The sequence below is a fragment of the Staurois parvus genome, unplaced genomic scaffold (assembly GCF_062004578.1).
Source record: "Staurois parvus isolate SC_StPar_1 unplaced genomic scaffold, SC_StPar_1.0 ptg000457l, whole genome shotgun sequence".
In the NCBI taxonomy this organism is placed as follows: Eukaryota; Metazoa; Chordata; class Amphibia; order Anura; family Ranidae; genus Staurois; species Staurois parvus.
Genome location: NW_028318253.1, coordinates 1273045 through 1292260, shown reverse-complemented (window position 1 = coordinate 1292260; position 19216 = coordinate 1273045). Strand labels below are relative to the sequence as shown.

At 39.4% G+C, this 19216-nt stretch overlaps 1 protein-coding gene across 1 annotated transcript in view; it reads left to right on the top strand.

Moving 5' to 3' along the window:
• Positions 1 to 18342, top strand: part of LOC149452882 (urokinase plasminogen activator surface receptor-like) — a 76842-nt gene extending 58500 nt beyond the window's left edge. The window contains exons 5-7 of the mRNA XM_089688870.1: positions 10891 to 11046; positions 13132 to 13263; positions 16517 to 18342. Of these exons, the coding sequence (XP_089544996.1) occupies positions 10891 to 11046; positions 13132 to 13263; positions 16517 to 16797 (569 nt within the window). The 3' untranslated portion in view covers positions 16798 to 18342. The remainder of the gene's footprint in view (positions 1 to 10890; positions 11047 to 13131; positions 13264 to 16516) is intronic.
• Positions 18343 to 19216: the final 874 nt, after the last annotated feature.

Genomic DNA, 19216 nt, shown 5'->3' with positions numbered 1-19216 from the left:
ACAAATCTACAGTATTCCCCCTCCCATAACTGGTCCTGTAGCACGTGCCTGAGTATTCCTTGTGAGCAAAACGCCAGTATGGCTTGAGTTTGTGGGATTTTATCAGCTCTCCAATGTGAAATGTCGCTTTAAGTTATGAAGTCCTTCCAATGATCAGTAATAACACTTGTGGCCTGACACAGAGACCCTAACTAACTAACTATGGGCCTGGTCAAAACCCCACCTCTTTATGAATATAGAAATATCTATGCAGTCTGAGGCTGTGTTAGGAAAAACAGTGGCATCTTGTGGCTAAACCGCAGAATGTCAGTCCAGAACATTTAATTTACTCCACACAAACAGTGTTCAAACAATGAGAGCTGTTTCCCCATCTCACAGGAGCTATCAGTCTGGCAGCAGTAGATCACACTGAACAGACCTAGCAGAACAAGGCATCACTGATTACCAGTGAATACAGTGTGATAACTAAATTTACTTATCAAAATCCAAACTAAAGGTAACTATCTAAACCTAGCACCCCATTGGAGGGTGTTACCTATCTATCTATCTATCTATCTATCTATGTATTCCCATCTATCCACCTATCTATTTGAGCCCACTCTACAAACCCTGGCAAAACGTATGGAATCACCACTCTTGAAAAACGTTCATTCAATTGTTTAATTGTGTAGAAAAAAAAACACAGACATGCCTCAAAACTATTTTAATTTAACATTCCAACCTTCTGGCTTTAAGAAACAATTAAAAAAAAGAAAAAAGAAAGAAAACTGCAGTAAATTGCAACTGTTTTTGCAGATTAAGCAGAGGAAAACAATATGGAATCACTCAGTTCTGAGGAAAATATTATGGAATCATGATGTACGTTGCAGTTCTAAAATAAGCATCTGCATCAGATTACATCTGCTAATTAGTCTGCAGTTAAAGAAGAGTGCTTGCACACCTTGGTGAGCTGTTGCACCAAGCTGGTTGACATGAATCATGGCTCCAAAACGAGAGATATCAGTTGAAACAAAGGAGAAGATTATAAAACTTCTTTAAGAAGGTAAACCATTACGGAATGTTGCAAAAGATGTTGGTTGTTCATAGTCAACTGTTTCTAAAATCTGGATCAAGTACAAATCAATTGGGATGGTTGTAAAAGGGAAGCGTACTGGTAGACCAAGGAAGACATCAAAGCATCAACATAGAAAACTTAAAGCAATATGTCTTGAAAACAGAAAATGCACAACAAAACAAATGAGGATCAAATGGGCAAAAACTGGAGTCACTGTCTGTGACCGAACTGTAAGACATCGCCTAAAGGAAATGGGATTTACATACAGAAAAGCGAAACAAAAAACATCATTAACACCTAAACAGAAAAAAACAAGGACAGTGGACTAAAAAAAAGCAATCATGGAATGTGGATGACTGGATGAAAGTGATATTCAGTGATAAATCACAAATCTGCATTGGGCAGATGATGCTGGAATTTTTGTTTGGTGCTGTTCCAATGAAATGTATAAAGATGACTGCCTGAAAAAAACATGCAATCATTGATGATATGGGGTTGCATGTCATGTAAAGGTAAGGGGGAGATGACAGTCATTAAATCTTCAATGAATGCACAAGTTTATATTGAGATTTTGGACACTTTTCTTATTCCATCAATTGAAAGGAAGTTTGGTGATGATGACATAATTTTTCAGGATGATAATGCATCTTGGTATAGGGCAAAAGCTGTGAACGTTCCTTCAAGAAAGATTATAATGTCAATGGTATAGCCTGCAGATAGTCTGGACCAGGGGCGGACTGACAACTCATGGGGCCCCCAGGCAATAGGGGATCATGGGGCCCCTGTGTCCTTGCCCACACTCAAAAAAGCCTATAAAAAATGTACCAGTGGCATTTCATGGGGCCCCCTACTGACCCGGGCTCTCAGGCAGTGCCCGAGTGCTCGAATGGTCAGTCCGCCCCTGGTCTGGACCTCAATCCAACTGAAAATCTATGGTGGGATTGAAAGAAAATAGTCCATGACAAGGCTCCAACCTGCAAAGCTGATCTGGCAACTTCAATAAGAGTAAGTTGGAGCCGGATTGATGAAGAATACTGTTTGTAGAAAGTTAAATCCATGCCTCAGAGATACCAAGCTGTTATAAAAGCCAGAGCTGGTGCAACAAAGTAGTAGTGGTGTACTATAGTGTTTTTTTTCATGATTCCATAATATTTTCCTCAGAATTGAGTGAGTCCATATTTTTTTCCTCTGTTTGATCTGCAAAAACAGGTGCAACTGATTACAGTTTTCTTTCTTTTTTATTATTTGAAGTGATTCTTAAAGCCAGAAGGTTGGAATGTTAAATGAAAATAGTTTTGAGGCATGTCTGTGATTCGTTTTTTTTCTACACAATTAAACAATTGAATGACCATTTTACAAGAGTGGTGATTCCATACGTTTATCTAGGGGTTTTATCTACAGTATCTATCTGGGGTCCTTGGCTGAAATCATGATCGGGATAGTATCTGCATAGAGTTTGCATGTCCTCCCTGTGCTTTTGTGGGTTTCCTCCCATACTTCATGACATAGTGGTATGTTTATTGGCTCTTGTCTAAATTGGTCCTTCTATGTCTGTACATATTGGCTATGCACACAGGCTTTCACATTCTGCATGCTGGTCCCAAGCCACGCAGTTGTGGAAGGTTAAGGAAAGCCTACTGATCTACTTTGTAGACAATGATCTATCTATCTATCTATCTATCGATCGATTGATCTATCTATCTATCTATCTATCTATCTATCGGGTTATGCATACAGGTTATCACACAATTGTGGGGGGTTAAGAAAAAACCCAGTGACCTATCTATTTGATATCTATCTATCAAATTGGCAATGCACATGGGTTATCACATCCTACATGTAGATCCCAAGCCAAGCAATTGTGGAGGGTTGATGAAAGACCCAGTGACCTACCGGGTAAAAAATTATCTATCTATCTATCTATCTATCTATCTATCTATCTATTATCTGAAATTTTGTATCAGGTGGCATTGCCTCCATTGGTTGCTAAAATGAGAGAAGGTAGGTAGAAGTGGTGAGTGAACAGAAGGGGTGTCATGAATTCCTATTAGAAGGCCTCTCTCTCCTCTTTGCAGACCTTACACCATTATACTATTTGCACTGGAAGTGGAGAGAGGAAGAATGTAGCTTCCCTCAGCATTTCTGGCATCATCACAAGGAACAATGCATGCTCAGCACTGCATAGTTTTATGTTTTATTTTAAAAATATAGAAGAACAAAACAGCGTAAATAAAAATTATAAAAACAAAAATAAACAATAAAAAATATTCAGTAAAAAATTAGGACAACATGAAAATAGTATAAATTAAATCAAATGAAATAAGTTCCACTTCAAATCACTAAAGTGAAAAATAGAAATGAAAAAGTCCTTCTCCAAAGAGCCTTTGTGTTGACACCGTATTAGTGCTCAATAACATACCGCACTTTCCAGATATTGGCGGAAAATAAATTTGCATTGTTTTGATGTTCTATACCTTTAGATTTTTTTTGGTGTTTACACTAATGAGCAGGATTAGTAATTAATTCACGTTTTTTTTGGCGCTGGTGATTTTTTGTACATTTATGTTTTATTTTGCCCAGTATTATTTTTGCAAATATATATTTTGTTTGGCCATTTTAAGCACCAGCATCTTTATGCACTGATTAACTCACCGCGTCCTATTTTAACCTCAAACTGTGACGACAGCAGCACCCAGAAGGCTGTTTCATCAAACATGCCAACTGCTTCCCTTGTCATATGAAATAAACCCCTCCATCTTCATTTACATTCTGTTTTTTGATGTGAGTGTTGGAACTCTCTATCTCATAACACTCCATGAAATTGATCCGCTATTTACATATTGCTCTCTGCCACCTGGATCGAGTGTGAAATAGACAGCAGCCAAAATTAAAGAGAACCTGTCTTACATGTTTCAGATACCTGACTCATTAGGTAGCTAGCTAAGGATGTCAAAGACGGACCCAAAGCTTTCACTTTAAAAAAAATGAGCATGGTTGTTTCATTTAAAGTAAAAATTTACTTTTACAGTAGTTGTATTCTTTTTCCTTTTGGCCATTTTTAGGAATATTTTTTTAGCTTTGATCCCTAATGCAGAGATAGATGTCTATAAAAAAGGATGAAAGCGCCAACACTCAAGGTTAAGTCCAGTGAAAATAATTTTAAAGAAAGGTCGGAAAGTATATCCAGTGCATTTAAGGGGCTCAAAAAATCCTCCATCATGCCTTAATCTTCATTTCCCATATTTCTTGCCTGGTATTATTGTACATCATTGCCAGCATACAAGCCATGATGAAGGGGGTTGTAAACCAATGAAACGTGTTGGATATGCTTTATGATCTTTTTTGTAAATAATCGACATTTACTAGACCTAATCTTGAGTTGTGGCACTGTCTTCTTACAAAGACTTCAGACTGCTCTGGTGATCTCCAGGAGCACCTTAGATGATAGAGAGAAGCCCCCAAGGGATGGAATCGATACCCATTCTCATTTACATCTACAGTTGCAAGAAAAAGTATGTGAACCCCTTGGGATTACATGGAGTTTTGCATGAATTGGGCATAAAATGTGCTCTAAACATCATCTAAGTCACAACAATAGAAGAACACAGTCTGCTGAACATAATACTACACAAACATTAGATGTTGCCATGGTTTAATTGCACATAACATGTAAACATTCACAGTGCAGGGAGGAAAAAGTATGTGAACCTTTGGACTTAATAACTGGTTGACCCTCCTTTGGCAGCAATAACCTCAACCAAACGTTTCCTGTAGTTGCAGATCAGACCTGCACAACGATCTGGAGTAATTTTGGACCACTCCTCTTCACAAAACTGTTTCAGTGCAGCAATATTCTTGGGATGTCTGGTGTGAATCGCTCTCTTAAGGTCATGCCACAGCATTTTGAGGTCAGGACTCTGACTTGGCCACTCCAGAAGGCGTATTCTGTGCTGTTGCAGCCATTGTTTTGTTGAATTACTTGTATGCTTTGGGTCATTGTCCTGTTGCATCAGCCATCCTCTGCAGAGCTTCAGTTGGCGGACAGATGGTCGTACATTTTCCTGCAAAATGTCTTGATAAACTCTGGAATTCATTTTCCCATCAATGGCAACAATCCGTCCAGGCCCTGAGGCAGCAAAGCAGCCCCAAACCATGATGCCCCCTCTGCCATGTTTTACAGTGGGGATGAGGTTTTGATGTTGGTGTGCTGTGCTTTTCTTTCTCCACACATAGTGTTGTGTGTTCTTCCCAAACAACTCAATCTTGGTTTCATCTGTCCACAGTATATTTTGCCAGTAGTGCTGTGGAACATCCAGGTGCTCTTTTGCAAACTTCAAACGTGCTGCAATATTCTTTTTGGACAGCAATGGCTTCCTCCGTGGTGTCCTCCCATGTACTCCATTCTTGTTTAATGTTTTCCTTATTGTAGATGTGTCAACAAAAATGTTATCATGTGCCAGAGATTTCTGTAGGTCTTTAGCTGACACTCTGGGATTCTTCTTTACCTCATGCAGCATTCTGCGCTGTGCTCTTGCAGTCATTTTTACAAGACGACCCCGCCTAGGGAGAGTAGCAACAATGCTAAACTTTCTCCATTTGTAGACAGTCTGTCTTACCATGGACACATGAACATCAAGGCTTTTGGAGATACTTTTGTAACCCTTTCCAGCTTCATGCAAGTCAACAATTCTTGATCGTAGGTCTTCTGAGAGCTCTTTTCTGCGAGGCATGGTTCACATCAGACAGTGCTTCTTGAAACCAGTAAACCCAAAACAGGTGTGTGTTTTTTAAGGGCAAGACAGCTGTCAGCAACACATCAAATATCATCACACTGATTGGAGTCAAGGTTGGCTCACTCCTGGCTCCAATTAGCTCTGGGAGAAGTCATTAAGCTAGGGCCTCACATACTTTTTCCTCCCTGCACTGTGAATGTTTACATGTTATGTGCAATTAATCGATGGCAACATCTAATGTTTGTGTAGTATTATGTTCAGCAGACTGTGTTCTTCTATTGTTGTGACTTAGATGACGTTCAGAGCACATTTTATGCCCAATTCATGCAAAAATCCACGTAATCCCAAGGGGTTCACATACTTTTTCTTGCAACTGTAGGTCCAACACATTTTTTTAGCAGAAATGGTTTAAAGCAGTAGGTAATGTAGTAGCTTTACCTCCCAAACCCTCTCTGACACTGACTGCCCTTAAGCTTGGGTGCACACTTGTGCAGTTAAGCTTGGGTGCCCTTAAGCTTGGGTGCACACCGCACTACATTCCTGTGCAAATCACATGTGAATTCTGTGCGGTGCGATTTGAGCCATACATTTTGTATGGCTTTAATCGCACCACATCCGCACCAAAAAAGTGCAGGACCCTTTTTTTTGGTCTGCACTAAAATCAGATTGCATGGGTATTCACACCCATGCGATCCGATTTTGCACATCGCACCGCATTTTGCGGACCAATTTTGGGGTGTTGTTAACTTAACATACACACCCGCAGCGGTTTGCATGAATGGGGTGCGATTCTGATGCGGAGCAGAATTTACACCAAAACCGCTGCAAATTCTGCACCGCATCAGTGTGAACCCGGGCTAAATACAGTTTTAACTGCATTTTACTGTTCTTTTTGTAACTGTGGGGCCCATAAAATGATGTTTTACTTTTGGCGCTATGTGAGGCGCAATGTTAAGTTTATGTATCAGTTTTTACTGTGAAATACAGCTTTGACAAATACAATAGTTTACTGCAGGAGCATGAAGGTTGTAGTTGGGCCCCTATGGGGCTCTGGCCCAGGTTGCCTTGTGGAAGATCAGGCTCTGCCTTACTGCACTCTGTGGTTCTATTCGCTGGCCCCTGTGCCCAGTAACAGCATAGGGGTCAGAGGAAGAAACCAAAGCATGCAGTGGGAGACCCACACATCCTGACCCAAGTGTCAGATGCTGAAACTTCTTCTAGAGGCCCTAGCTCTACAAGAGTGTGAAGTTAAGACTGCCAGCAAATCTGGTATTTTTCCACATCCTTTAACAAGTGACAACTCTGTCCACTCTACTGTAAATTCATGCAGCGACACTGTTACCCTGTGAGCAGGGTACAATTAGATGGGTATGTTGTTTTAAATGGACTAAAATGGGCAAAATTACATTGTGTTTTTAAAGTCCTCCCCACCCACTCATACTTACTTTACCAGTAATTCCGCAGCAGTTGGCAGTAGAATGCAATTTAAATTAAAAAATAGTGAAGCGCTATATCAATAATATACTCCTAATACATATTAAATAAATATAAACAATATATTAGTGTTCAGTGTGAAATAAATTGATAATAAATAGTGAACCAATTTCTAAAATAAAGTGAGCACTCAAATGTGATGGTGGTTATACTCAATATTATAAATAATAATCCATACAAACAAAAAACGTTAGTGAATGGTGATTATGCTCAATAATATTAATTGTAATCCATAAATATAAATAAACAAAATTCATTAGTGGAATATCAAGCTATAAAGTCCATGCAAAAAACGTGATGGTGTCCACGTGATCTTCACTCTAGTGGAGTAACAAACGCCAATCCTCAAATGGCAGCAATGCCTGCTCACCTCAACACCCTGACCCACACAGGGCCAAAGGGCTAAATTGACAATATCAGGTCCTCTGGATTCCACTTCTCATCACAGGGACCATAGGATATAATACACAATTCCTCCTCTATAAGTCGCACTTTGTCCACTCCACCTTCACTCAGGATAATATATATGAGATACTGCATGGTAACTGGGTGTACTAAGATGGCCGCTGCAACCGGAAATGCGTCGCATTGATGAATTGACGCATTGACGCATTTCCAGTTGCAGCGGCCATCTTAGTACACCCAGTTACCATGCAGTTCACCCATAGGAAGAGGTGACAGGCGTTTTTTGAACTGGATACACATGTGAGTGCAATCTGAATAGGGATTAGGGATGGACTCTATATGGATAGGACCACATCACAAATTTCTTTGTATATACATGCCTTGCTGCCCTCAAATGACCGGGGAAGTCCAAGTATACTGAGTAGAAAAAAACAGAAAGAGGGCGCACCGGTCTAGTGCATTACCATAAAACATGTGTTTATTAAATGATAAAAGTAGGTATTGTACTCACAAAATGACAATACAGTCAAAGGTACATCGAATAGGAACCGCTCAGTCCAATCCGCACTATGTGTGTGTCCGTAATGGGAACTCTGGACCTCCAACAGGCTTCCTCAGTGCCAACTCAACGACACGGGTCACTAACTTATTCTGGGGTGCATTCCATTGGCTTCCTCAGGGCTGTGACCAAGATGTCACTGGCAGCTCACAATCAACTGTAAACAATTAGGTGCCATCATACCTGCTCCTCTGATGACATCATCAATGTGCAGCCAATCACATTACCACATATTTGGGAGCCCCTCCTACTGGACTAGCCTATTTAAAGTGCAGATTCTCACCAAGTAAAGGGGTTAAAGATGAGCTCCCATCTCTCCCCCCAAAAATTAAGTCAGCAGCTACAAATACTGTAGCTGCTGACTTTTAATATAAGGACACTTACCTGTCCAGGGATCCAGCATGTCCTCACCCAAGCCAATTCTTCAGTCAGCTTCAGGTGCATCTTAGGTAAGGGAAACTGCAAGTGAAACCTTCCGGCTTTCTACTCATGCGTGAGCCACTCTGCACTTTGCGAATGGCCTTGCAGTCTTCTGGGACCTGTAAAGTGTCCAAGAAGGCTGCTGAGGGAAGCAGGAGTAGGCTGAACTTCCGCACAGATCGCCGCAGCAATATGACAGGAAGTGGGAGCGGGTACCTATCAAAACCCACTCCCCCCAAAAAATGCCAGATGTGGCAATGGAGGTGGAGGGGAATGCAAACAAGTTGAACTTCCCCTTTTGGGTGAAGTTCTGCTTCAAGCAAAGCCCCTTAGCACCTGTGTGGCCTTCAGAACCCCTGTTGACAGTAGTCTTTGTATTGCTGCTTAGTCAAGGCAGTAAAATATTTTATGAACTGGCTTCTAGTAGTTAAATTGCTTAGTTTAATTCTTTTGCGCTATCCTACTTTGTTCTGTTCTTTCCATCCCTTTTCTCTTATGTTATTTTTCTTTTCATGTTATTTCATGACTGCTGTTGAGAGAAATATCAATGTGATACAAGTCATTTTAAGGCGGTACAAATGTGTAATCACTGATTTGTAAAGGGACTGAAAGAGCATAGATCTCATGTAATGTGTCTGCAATCTGTAAGTGTCTACTGAAGCAATGTGTGCATTCTCCAGCAAATCTTAGAGCGTGTTCACAATCTCTGACCATCTCCTACAGCATGTCTACAATCTCTGATCATCTCTTGTAGAATGCCTGTATTCTTTGACCATCTCATCTAGAATGCCCTTAGCCTCTTGCCATCTCTTGAAGAACTTCCATAATTTCTGACCATTTCTTGTAGAATGTCCATAGTTTCTGACCATCTCTTGTAGCATGCCCATAATCTCTGACCATTACTCGTAGCATGCCCATATTCTTTAATCATCTCCTCAGGCATACTCATAGTCTCTGACTATCTCATGTAGCATGCCCATAGTCTCTGACCATCTCTTGTAGCTCACCTATGGTCTCTGACCATCTCTTCTTGCATTTCTACAGTCTCTGATTATCTCTTGTAGCATGCCCATAGTCTGTGACCATCTCATCTAGAATGTTCTTAGCCTCTAGCCATCTCTTTTAGAATGTCCATAGGTTCTGACCATCTCTTGTAGCATGCCCATACTCTTACAACCATCACTCGTAGCATGTCCATAGTCTCTGATCATCTCTTCTGACCATCTCATGTAGCATGCCCATAGTCTCTGACATTCTCTTGTAGCATGTCCATGGTCTCTGATCATTTCATGAAGCAAGCCCATAGTCTCTGACTATCTCTTGTAGCATGCCTTCAGTCTCTCACCTTCTCCTCTAGCATTTCCCTTAGCCTCTGACCATCTCTTGTAGAATGTCCATAGTTTCTGACCATCTCTTGAAACATGCCCATAATCTCTGACCATCACTCGTAGTATGCCCATCGTCTTTGTTAATCTCTTGAAGCATACTTATAGTCTCTGACCATCTCATGTAGCATGCCCATAGTTTCTGACCATCTCTTCTTGCATTTCAACAGTCTCTAATTATCTCTTGTAGCATAACAATAGTCTCTGACCATCTCTTGAAGCATGCCCATAGTCTCTGACCATTTCATGCAGCATGCCCATTATCTCTGACCATTTCTTGTATTATGTTCATAGTCTCTGACTATCTCTTGAAGCATGCCCATAGTCTCCGATCATCTCTTGAAGCACACCCATAGTCTCTGATCATCTCTTGAAGCACACCCATAGTCTCTGACCATCTATTGAAGCATGTCCATAGTCTCTGACCATCTCTTACAGCATGCCTTTAGTCTCTGACCATCTCTTGTAGCAAGCCCTTAGTATGTGACCATCTCTTCTAGCATGTCTAGAATTTCTGACCATTTTTTGCAGCAAGGCCTCTAACTCTGCCTTCTCTGACAGCTTTCTATAGGACTAAATTCAATGGATATGATTTGTGATCCTTTAGTAATGTAATTGGCCGTACTAAAGGCTTCCATATCAAGTATGTTGACCACCTCATTAATGCTTCCCATAAGCCCAAACATTTCAGTAAAGCATTCGTTGCTGGAAGAACCAAGTACAACTTCAACCCCACCCTCCTTACATCATTATATTTTTTAATGACAATGATTCCCACATATAATGTAAATTCACAAGTGGTTGTTTTTTCTATAAATCCCCTATTTCCATCGATTACAGGGTCCATTCAAAGACAAACATACCACAAAGGCTGCGGTTCAGCAAATATAGGAGACGCGTGTCCAAATCTGTTTGCCTACAACACGGGGACTTATAAGCGATACTCCTATTTATCATGCTGCACAGGCCAACTCTGTAACAGCGCTCAAAAAAGCAGTAAGTACAATATCATCCAATACTTTTATAGCCATGTTATTCAGTCAAAGCCCAAATTCTGCTTGTAATATGCAATCTTTTTCTGGTATATATCTAGAATATGTGTACTTACCAGTCCTTAGGTGTGGTGGCTGCATTAGTTTGCCTTTTCTAACTAAGAACACTTTTTGGCAATGCCAGAAAATATCTGTTAATTTGCCAGAAATGCTATGTCCTTGCCTTTCTTCTGGGCTGAATTGTTCTTTAAGTTGGGGACACTTAGGCGACATTTTATTTTATTCAACTTAAAAAGCTGGTGCTGAACTTCAGCAGAAAAATCCTGAAAAACTGAGACATTTTGAAACTGAATATTCCCTTTAAAGATGAAGAACAGTGTCATGGTTCCTGCAATGCAGCCTCTTAGCAATAACTGCCCCTAGAGGTGCAAACATGGGCATGAATTGGTCTCACCCATAGGTTTTGATTGGTAGGTTCTCCAGGAACTTAGCTGCAGATGACCCTTCCACTCCGGTAAGGTCATTGCGACACTGAGAAAATGCTTGGAGCTCTCTACTGTATTCTTCAGCATGTGGTGAATTGGTGAGACTTGATCCTCCAACTGTTCTATTCAGTGTTTCATTTCATCCTGTCTTGCAGTTTCTGAATGTCTAACTTAGTGATGTCCACTTTGACCTCCATATTTTAGGCCATCGGGGTAGACTGACATAGTGAAAGAACCTTGAGTATCTTCTCTTACATACTGTAGTTACATAGTTAGTCTGGCTGAAAAAAGACAAAAGTCCATCCAGTTCAACCATAGAAAAAAAAAAAAAAAGTTATAATCCTATACCCACAGTTGATCCAGCTGTTCCCTGATTCTTAGGCATAGAGGTCAGATATGAAGATCACTATCTTCCAAGGTCAACATGGCACTGGAGAGCTCCACACAAAGGAAGTTTTGTAGCTGGTTACCACTTTCAAAAGCTGCTTTGAAGGCATCAGGCAGCACTGTGTGCACAGAGGGAATGGTTGATTAACCAACATCGATAAATTTAGAGTTGAACTGACACAGGAAGATATTTGCAGCATAAGTTAGGTGCTAGAGCTCTTGCCACATGTTGCTTATGCCATGTGTCACCAAGCCACACCCCAAAAAGCAAAAAAGCAAAAACAATGTCATCTCTCTTCTGTAAAACACTAATCTCCCATGTAATGTAGAAGAACAAAGGCAGACATGGTACACTCCAGTCTGGGTGACAACCAAGGCTCCCTCCAAAGATACAGTAGAATAAGTGAGTGTTGCCACCCAGGGACAGGTGGTGAGCTATTTGCAGGATCTCCAGGTGAAAATAAAGGAAAAAAAGCTTAAAAATGAATGCAGTCACCTAATTTGAGAATTATCAAGTTGAAGTATTACATATTGTATTGGGGTTCACACTTAGCTGTGTATGGATTGCTGAATAGGGCCTATTCATTTGATAGGTGCTGATTTAATGAGGTATGACTAGCCGCATTCCATATTTTTCTTTACAAATGTATACTGATCCTTAAACAACCTTTCTTTGCTTTTAATCTCTTGGTTTGGTTGCCTGCGTTTTTCTGGCCTACCTGATTTTTACATGTTATTAAAACTTTTTTCTTTCTTTAGGTTTGGAATGTGGGAGGGTTAGACTTTTTTCTGTCTTTTTTCACTTTATTTTCACCTGTCGATATTTGCAGAAACACTCATCCGGTGTCAATGCTTACTGTACTGTATCTATGGAGGAGCAGTGTTGTCACCCTAGAAAGCTCTCCTGATTAGTCTACAAATACCCCCCCCCCCCATTACATAGAGAGATATGTCGTTCACAGAAGATAGCTTGTAAAGCTGATAACTTTGTTCGAGATTTCAATTCAGTGCACAGAAACTTACAAGCACCCTAGATTTCTGGTAGGACCAACCGGCATTTTTCTGCATTTACAGAAAATGTACATAGCCTAAAAAACGAATGCAACTGCCACATCTAAGTCCTGGTAAGCTGCAATATATTGCATTTTGTTCTTGTGTTTAGATACACTGTAAGTCATGTGCTCTGAGATGTGAGTATATCATCGGTTTCTCCACAGTTCCCATTCTAACGAACGACAATGGAATTTCATGCTATGGCTGTACGGACAATGGAAACAATGAATGCGCAGTGGAAAATCAAAAGCAGGTGGATTGCAAAGGCACGCTTCTCCGATGCATGGAGGTCTTCGGTAATTATAGATATATGGAAACTGCAGTAATTAGAATCAACAAATCCATTTCAAAAGCATATTTCAGCTCTACAAAGAAACACTGTAATAGTTTGGGGGCAGTTTGAGTCTTTTTATTTTAATCTTTATACTTTTTTTTAAAACTTTAATTCTGTTTTTCTTTACTATATGTATAAAACCTTTTTATACATTTAATACACGGTACACTGCCAGGATTTCCAAGGTGTGTTTTCAAAGGAGAGAGAATGGCAGAAGCTGTTAACTTTCAGACTGTTTCTCTCTGATTAAAACTAGCTTTGGAACCCTCTGAAGAGAGCTGGAAGAGGGGAGAAGTCACACCTTTGGCTCAGAAATGTGTCTGTAAATTTCACCTTGAGTCAACTCCTATGGGTCTGGATACAAATCAATCAAACCAATTAGTTCAAGTCACTAAATACCTAATCTACTCAAGTGTAAGCAAAACAATGTGTGCTAATATACGTATATTCAATTTATACATAGAACGTTCAAAAGTGCTGGGTGCTTGCTAACCCTGCGTAACCAAATCTGAACAGATGCTTGAGTTGTTTAGGCAATTACATTTTATTGGTAGAGAACTAGTAAGTTTACTTACAATTGCTTAGTGTAGGCTGCTTTTTTTTAATTAGAAGTAATTGTTATAGATAGTACTAAATATTTGGGTTTAGTTTGCTTTAGTGTGTGAATAAAAAGAGAAGAAAAAGAGCGTTCCTGTTCTCGTGTCATTAGGATTCGAGTGTGTTAAAGTCAGAATTCCCATTCCTATGCCATTAGTAGACATGTGCAATTTGTTTAGTTTTTAATCGAAATTCAGACAAATTTTTCATTATTTGGAGATTCGATGTATAGCAATGAATTTCAATGAATCAGAACGAATCAACGAATCAAAAATTAATTAGAATGAAACAAAATATCTGAATTCAAACTTAAATGTGAATTTGAACATTAATTTGAAGTTAAAACATATTGCAATAAATACAGTAAGTTGTATAAGTGAAATAAAATGAAGGCGTATAAGTGAATTAAGATGATGATTCCTACTTAGGCTGCTTTATAGTAAAGAATAGAATAGATTAAAACAGAGTAGAATAGACTATAAAAGGATATAATTATTATTATTATTATTATACAGGATTTATATAGCGCCAACAGTTTGCTCAGCGCTTTACAATATAATGGGATACAATACAGCAACAATACTGTTCAGTACAAGAGGGTTAGGAGAGCCCTGCGCCTTGGAGCTTACAATCTAAGAGGGGGGGCTAGTGGTACAAAAAGTAATAACTGTGGGCGATGGACCGGTAGGAGGAATAGAAGATTTCATTATTAACTGAGGGCAGGATAGGCTTCCCTGAAGATATAGGTTTTCAGAGATAAATAAATAAAGGATAAAGTAGAATATAATAAACAGTGTTCAAATAAAGTTCAAATATTTGAAAAATAGTGGAAAAACACAAAGTGTTCATAAATAAAATGATCATATGGTGAAATCACAACAGATCAGTCCCCAAATATTGTGATGAGATCAAAAGACTTCCAAAGATAGCCAATGTGACACCATCCACTCACATGCATGGTCATTTTATTTATGAACACTTTGTGATTATCCACTATTTTTCACATATTATTCTCATTATTATTATGATTTCTGTTTGAAATGTTTTGAGCGCTGCATTTTTTTGAACACTGTATATGAGGTTCCTGGTATCAAGGTATAGTGTCCAGCTGCTATATATTGATGATTATTTCTCTAAGCGCAGATTTTGGATTATATTAGAATAGAATAAAACAGAATAGAGTTAAATGTAAAAGAATAGAAAATAAAAGAATAGAATAGAAAATATGAGAATGTAAAATAGTTACATAGTTAGTCTGGCTGAAAAAAGACAAAACTCCATCCAGTTCAACCATAAAACAAAAGTTGTAATGCTACACCCACAGTTGATCTAGAGGAAGGCATCAACTGTGGGTGTAGGATTATAACTTATTATAAAAAAAGAATAGAATAGAGTAGAATAGAAAGAAATAGAATAAAATGAAAATAGCCATCTTCCTAAATCCGAATTTTGAAATTCGAATATCAAAATTTGAATCGATTTGAAAATAACTAAAATAAGAAATGAATTTTAAAAACGAATCATTCTAACACAGCAAATATGAGGAAACAAAATTATTAACTTAACAGTACCAAAAAAATTTTTCTGTCCTTAACATCTCTAGCCATTAGGGTTTGAGTGCATTAAAGCCAATGGGGTTGATTTACTAAAGGCAAATAGACTGTGCTGTACGGGACCTCTGTGTGAGGTCCCGATTCATGTGATCCCTGATTGGCCAATCAGGGATCACATGAATAGTAGTAAACAAGATGTCACTTGCTGACATCATTGCTTACTACTTGTGAAATCTGTGAATGATCACAGAGGTCACATGGTACAAGGCTATTCACAACAGCCTTGTACCATGTGACCAATCACAGCTCTCACAATATTTCTCAATGGCTGCAAGAATGCAGCCAGAGAGAAGGAGAGATGATTGCTTTTACAACCTTTATGGGTTTAAAAGCAATCAGTGTAAAAAAAGAAACAAAAATCTTCAGGACCCCCACAAGTAGTACTGTGTCACTATGGTGACACTGTACTGTTGGGTGACAGTATGTTAAAAAAAAAACCATAAATAATAATATAAAAAAATAAAAATGTAAAACAAAATTCTGTAAAATGATGAACTAATTTGGGTTATTTTTTTTTTTCACTAAAAAGATAGCTGAATATTTGGCCAAGATTTATGAAGAAAGATTATATATCTGCAAAATTTTATAAGAAAAACACTTTTTAAAAAAAAAAATGTTTGGACTTTTTCATATATGTAGCAAAAAAATACAAATCCCAGTGGTGAATACATACCACCAAAACAAAGTTTTATCTAAAAAAAATGCTAAAAAATTCATATGGGTACAGTGTTGCATGACCGCACAATTGTCATTCAAAGTGTGATAGCACTGAAAGCTGAAAATTGGCCGGGACAGGAAGGGGGTGAAAGTGTCCAGACTTGAAGTGGTTAAAGGCCAGCGAACTGGAACCTGAAATTTCCCCAGCAGTAAAAACCTGACAGAGGTTGTTACTCTTCCTCACACTGCCCAATACACTTAAATGAATTGACTCCCAGTCATAAATAAATGAACAAAAACTGACCGTCCTGTGATTTTAAAATAACACGTCTTTTCTGTATCCTTCAGATGATAAGAAGCGAACTATCATGAAAGGATGCTGTACAGTAGCTTTCTGCTCTTCCACTGACCTGGCGCATCCCACTTTTCCGATACATCCCACTGACCCTTTACAACAAAATATATCGGAAATCATGTGCTGTGCGGGAAGTTTCTGCAACAACTTCACTCGAAGCACTGTCATCGATATCGGCAATGTCACCACTCCTAGCAGCTCTGCCTATAGAAACACAGACTTCAGTATTCTAGCTGTCTTTATATGCTTAATATCTGCTTTCATAAGACACTAGCATTTCCTGCTACCATGTGTTTGTACAGAAGGACTTATTATTTATATTGCGAAATGCTGCGGGCAAGCTGGACATGGGCACTTCTTGCGACACGCCACTTCCTCTTATATGTAGCATTGGTGTTTATCTCACCAGGATGCCAGGTGCATCGGAACCCGAGAACCGCCTAACTTAAGTAGACTGGCAGAACCTTCTCCTCAAAGTCCATATCTAAGAGATGGAATTTCACATGTATAGCCAGTGGTCACTGCTGTCTAAGGGTGGACAAGAATGGAAGTTGAAGTGCCACACAACTTCTAAGAAGTCCAAACACACCTTTATTCCAATGAATGTCAGAGGGACAATCCCTAGTAGCCAACTGCAGTGGTGGACAAGGTCAACAACGTGGCCAATGTGCAAGAACATTTGGTGGCTGTCCAAGTACAAATGCTTATTTGCTGTGTATAGGTAGCGTCCCACCTGCCCTATAAATGACCAGTGTTCAGGTCTGACAGCAAAAGGGGTCCCAGCCATACCCCATGTAGAATATATGGGTCCCTAAGAATCAGGGCCCCTGTGTACCTGCACAGCCTGCACAAATGGTATATCAACATCTGATGCTGTCCTCACTTGGCTATGTCTTACTACATCTTTGCTGTTCACCAGATGTGAGCACTTTGATTGACAGAGGAAGAGGGTCTTGTAAAGAGTGATAAAACACACTATATATTATTTGCCACAATTCATTTTTAAGCAGTCTTTAGGTGTTTCAAATGCCTACAAAATCCATCTCTCCACTTACTGAATTCTGTTAGTATTATCAACGTACACATATCTGGAATGAAGAGATACTTCCAAAGGACAACTGAAATCACATTTTCCATTCCTCTGTGCCTCCTCTAAGTGCTGTATTTAAATGCAAGGTTAAAAATATTCTCCAATTAAGTGTGGATTGACGACAGAATGGAGTATTACATCTGGTTACTCACTTACCTACACAATGGATTCTGGAATATCTATCAGGATCTGCTGGCTTCAACTGGGATCAGACCAACAAGCATGGAGTATGGATTATAGGAACTATTATTTGTGCTGCCAGTTTCTCCACAAGTCCTGAGCAAGACTAACAGGACTGTTAAACCAGACAGTGCAAAAGTCCAATGGTGAAATGCAAATGGCTGTAACCCATTAAAAACCAACTGAGATTTCAGTATGATTGCTGAGAGATAATTGAGTTCCATTGTTTTTGCACAACAATTATTTTCATTGCCTTATTGAATCAGCCCAAGCTGTCACCTGGATAAAGTAAACCTGTACCATGGATACCCTAGCCAAAGTAAGAGGTGCATTTCCCTTCCTTTTTATCCCATGGCGTGCCAACCCAATCCTCCACTTCAACACCATCCAAAAAGAATCACTTCCTCGTGTAGAGCACGCTTTTACACTCCCCTTACCTCCTAAGACGCAAAGCGAAATATTTCAAGGTAAAAAAAACATCACATTGAGGCAAGATGTGCAAAACTGTATAAAAATGACAACTTTAATAAATACATTTTTTAAAAAGTCGCCATTTGTACAGAGTTTTTGTAGTGAAACAAGCAAAGCCAAAACCAGTAGTAGCAGGCATTTAATAGTGGGGTATATATTGACTATTTTATCCATTGTACAATTTTACTCTCTTTTATTCTATTTGGAAATATTAGGTTTGTTCTGAATGTTTTGCCATGTGTTGTCAGAAGGAGACTTGGGTGTAGTGCCTAATTTGCTATTTTATTGCAGTCCTAAAACATTCATTACCTTGTTTCCCAAGACACAGCACCGAGAGGTCAGTCTAACCCAGTGTTTCTCAACCCTTTTTCAGTCAAGACACCCTTTAAAATGTTGCACAATCTCGAGGCACCCCATTCTAAAATGTAAAAAACTGAACTAACATAATGCAACTTACCCGCACATAGGATAGGATACCCTCACTCACCGATGTCCTCCTTGTCAACCAATGATGTCACTGGTTGTTAGGACACTGGCGGCTAGAATGTTTTACTGCACAATACAAACCTGTGGCTTTGTGTAACTAAAAAGCAGGATTCTTCAACCACAATTTTTGGGCAATTTTTAGGCATTTTGCCAAGGCACCCCTGATGAAACGTGAAGGCACCCCAGGGTACTTGGGCATCCTGGTTGAAAAAGGCTGGTCTAACCAACTGACAGTGCTTGCTAGACTTGTAGCTGATTCCTTGAGCACTGCCAATATGGAGCGGTTCCTAAGCACCAAAGGATCTTCTCTATAGAGTTAACTATATTTTTGAAGAAAACACAAGTGATGGTGCCAACTGATGAAAAAAAAAATGTGCTCAAGGTCAATAATGTAGACAGTAAACTGGTGGGCCAGAATACCAGCCAGGCAATTGGCATTCTCAGAAGGAAGTCAGCACTGGCAGCC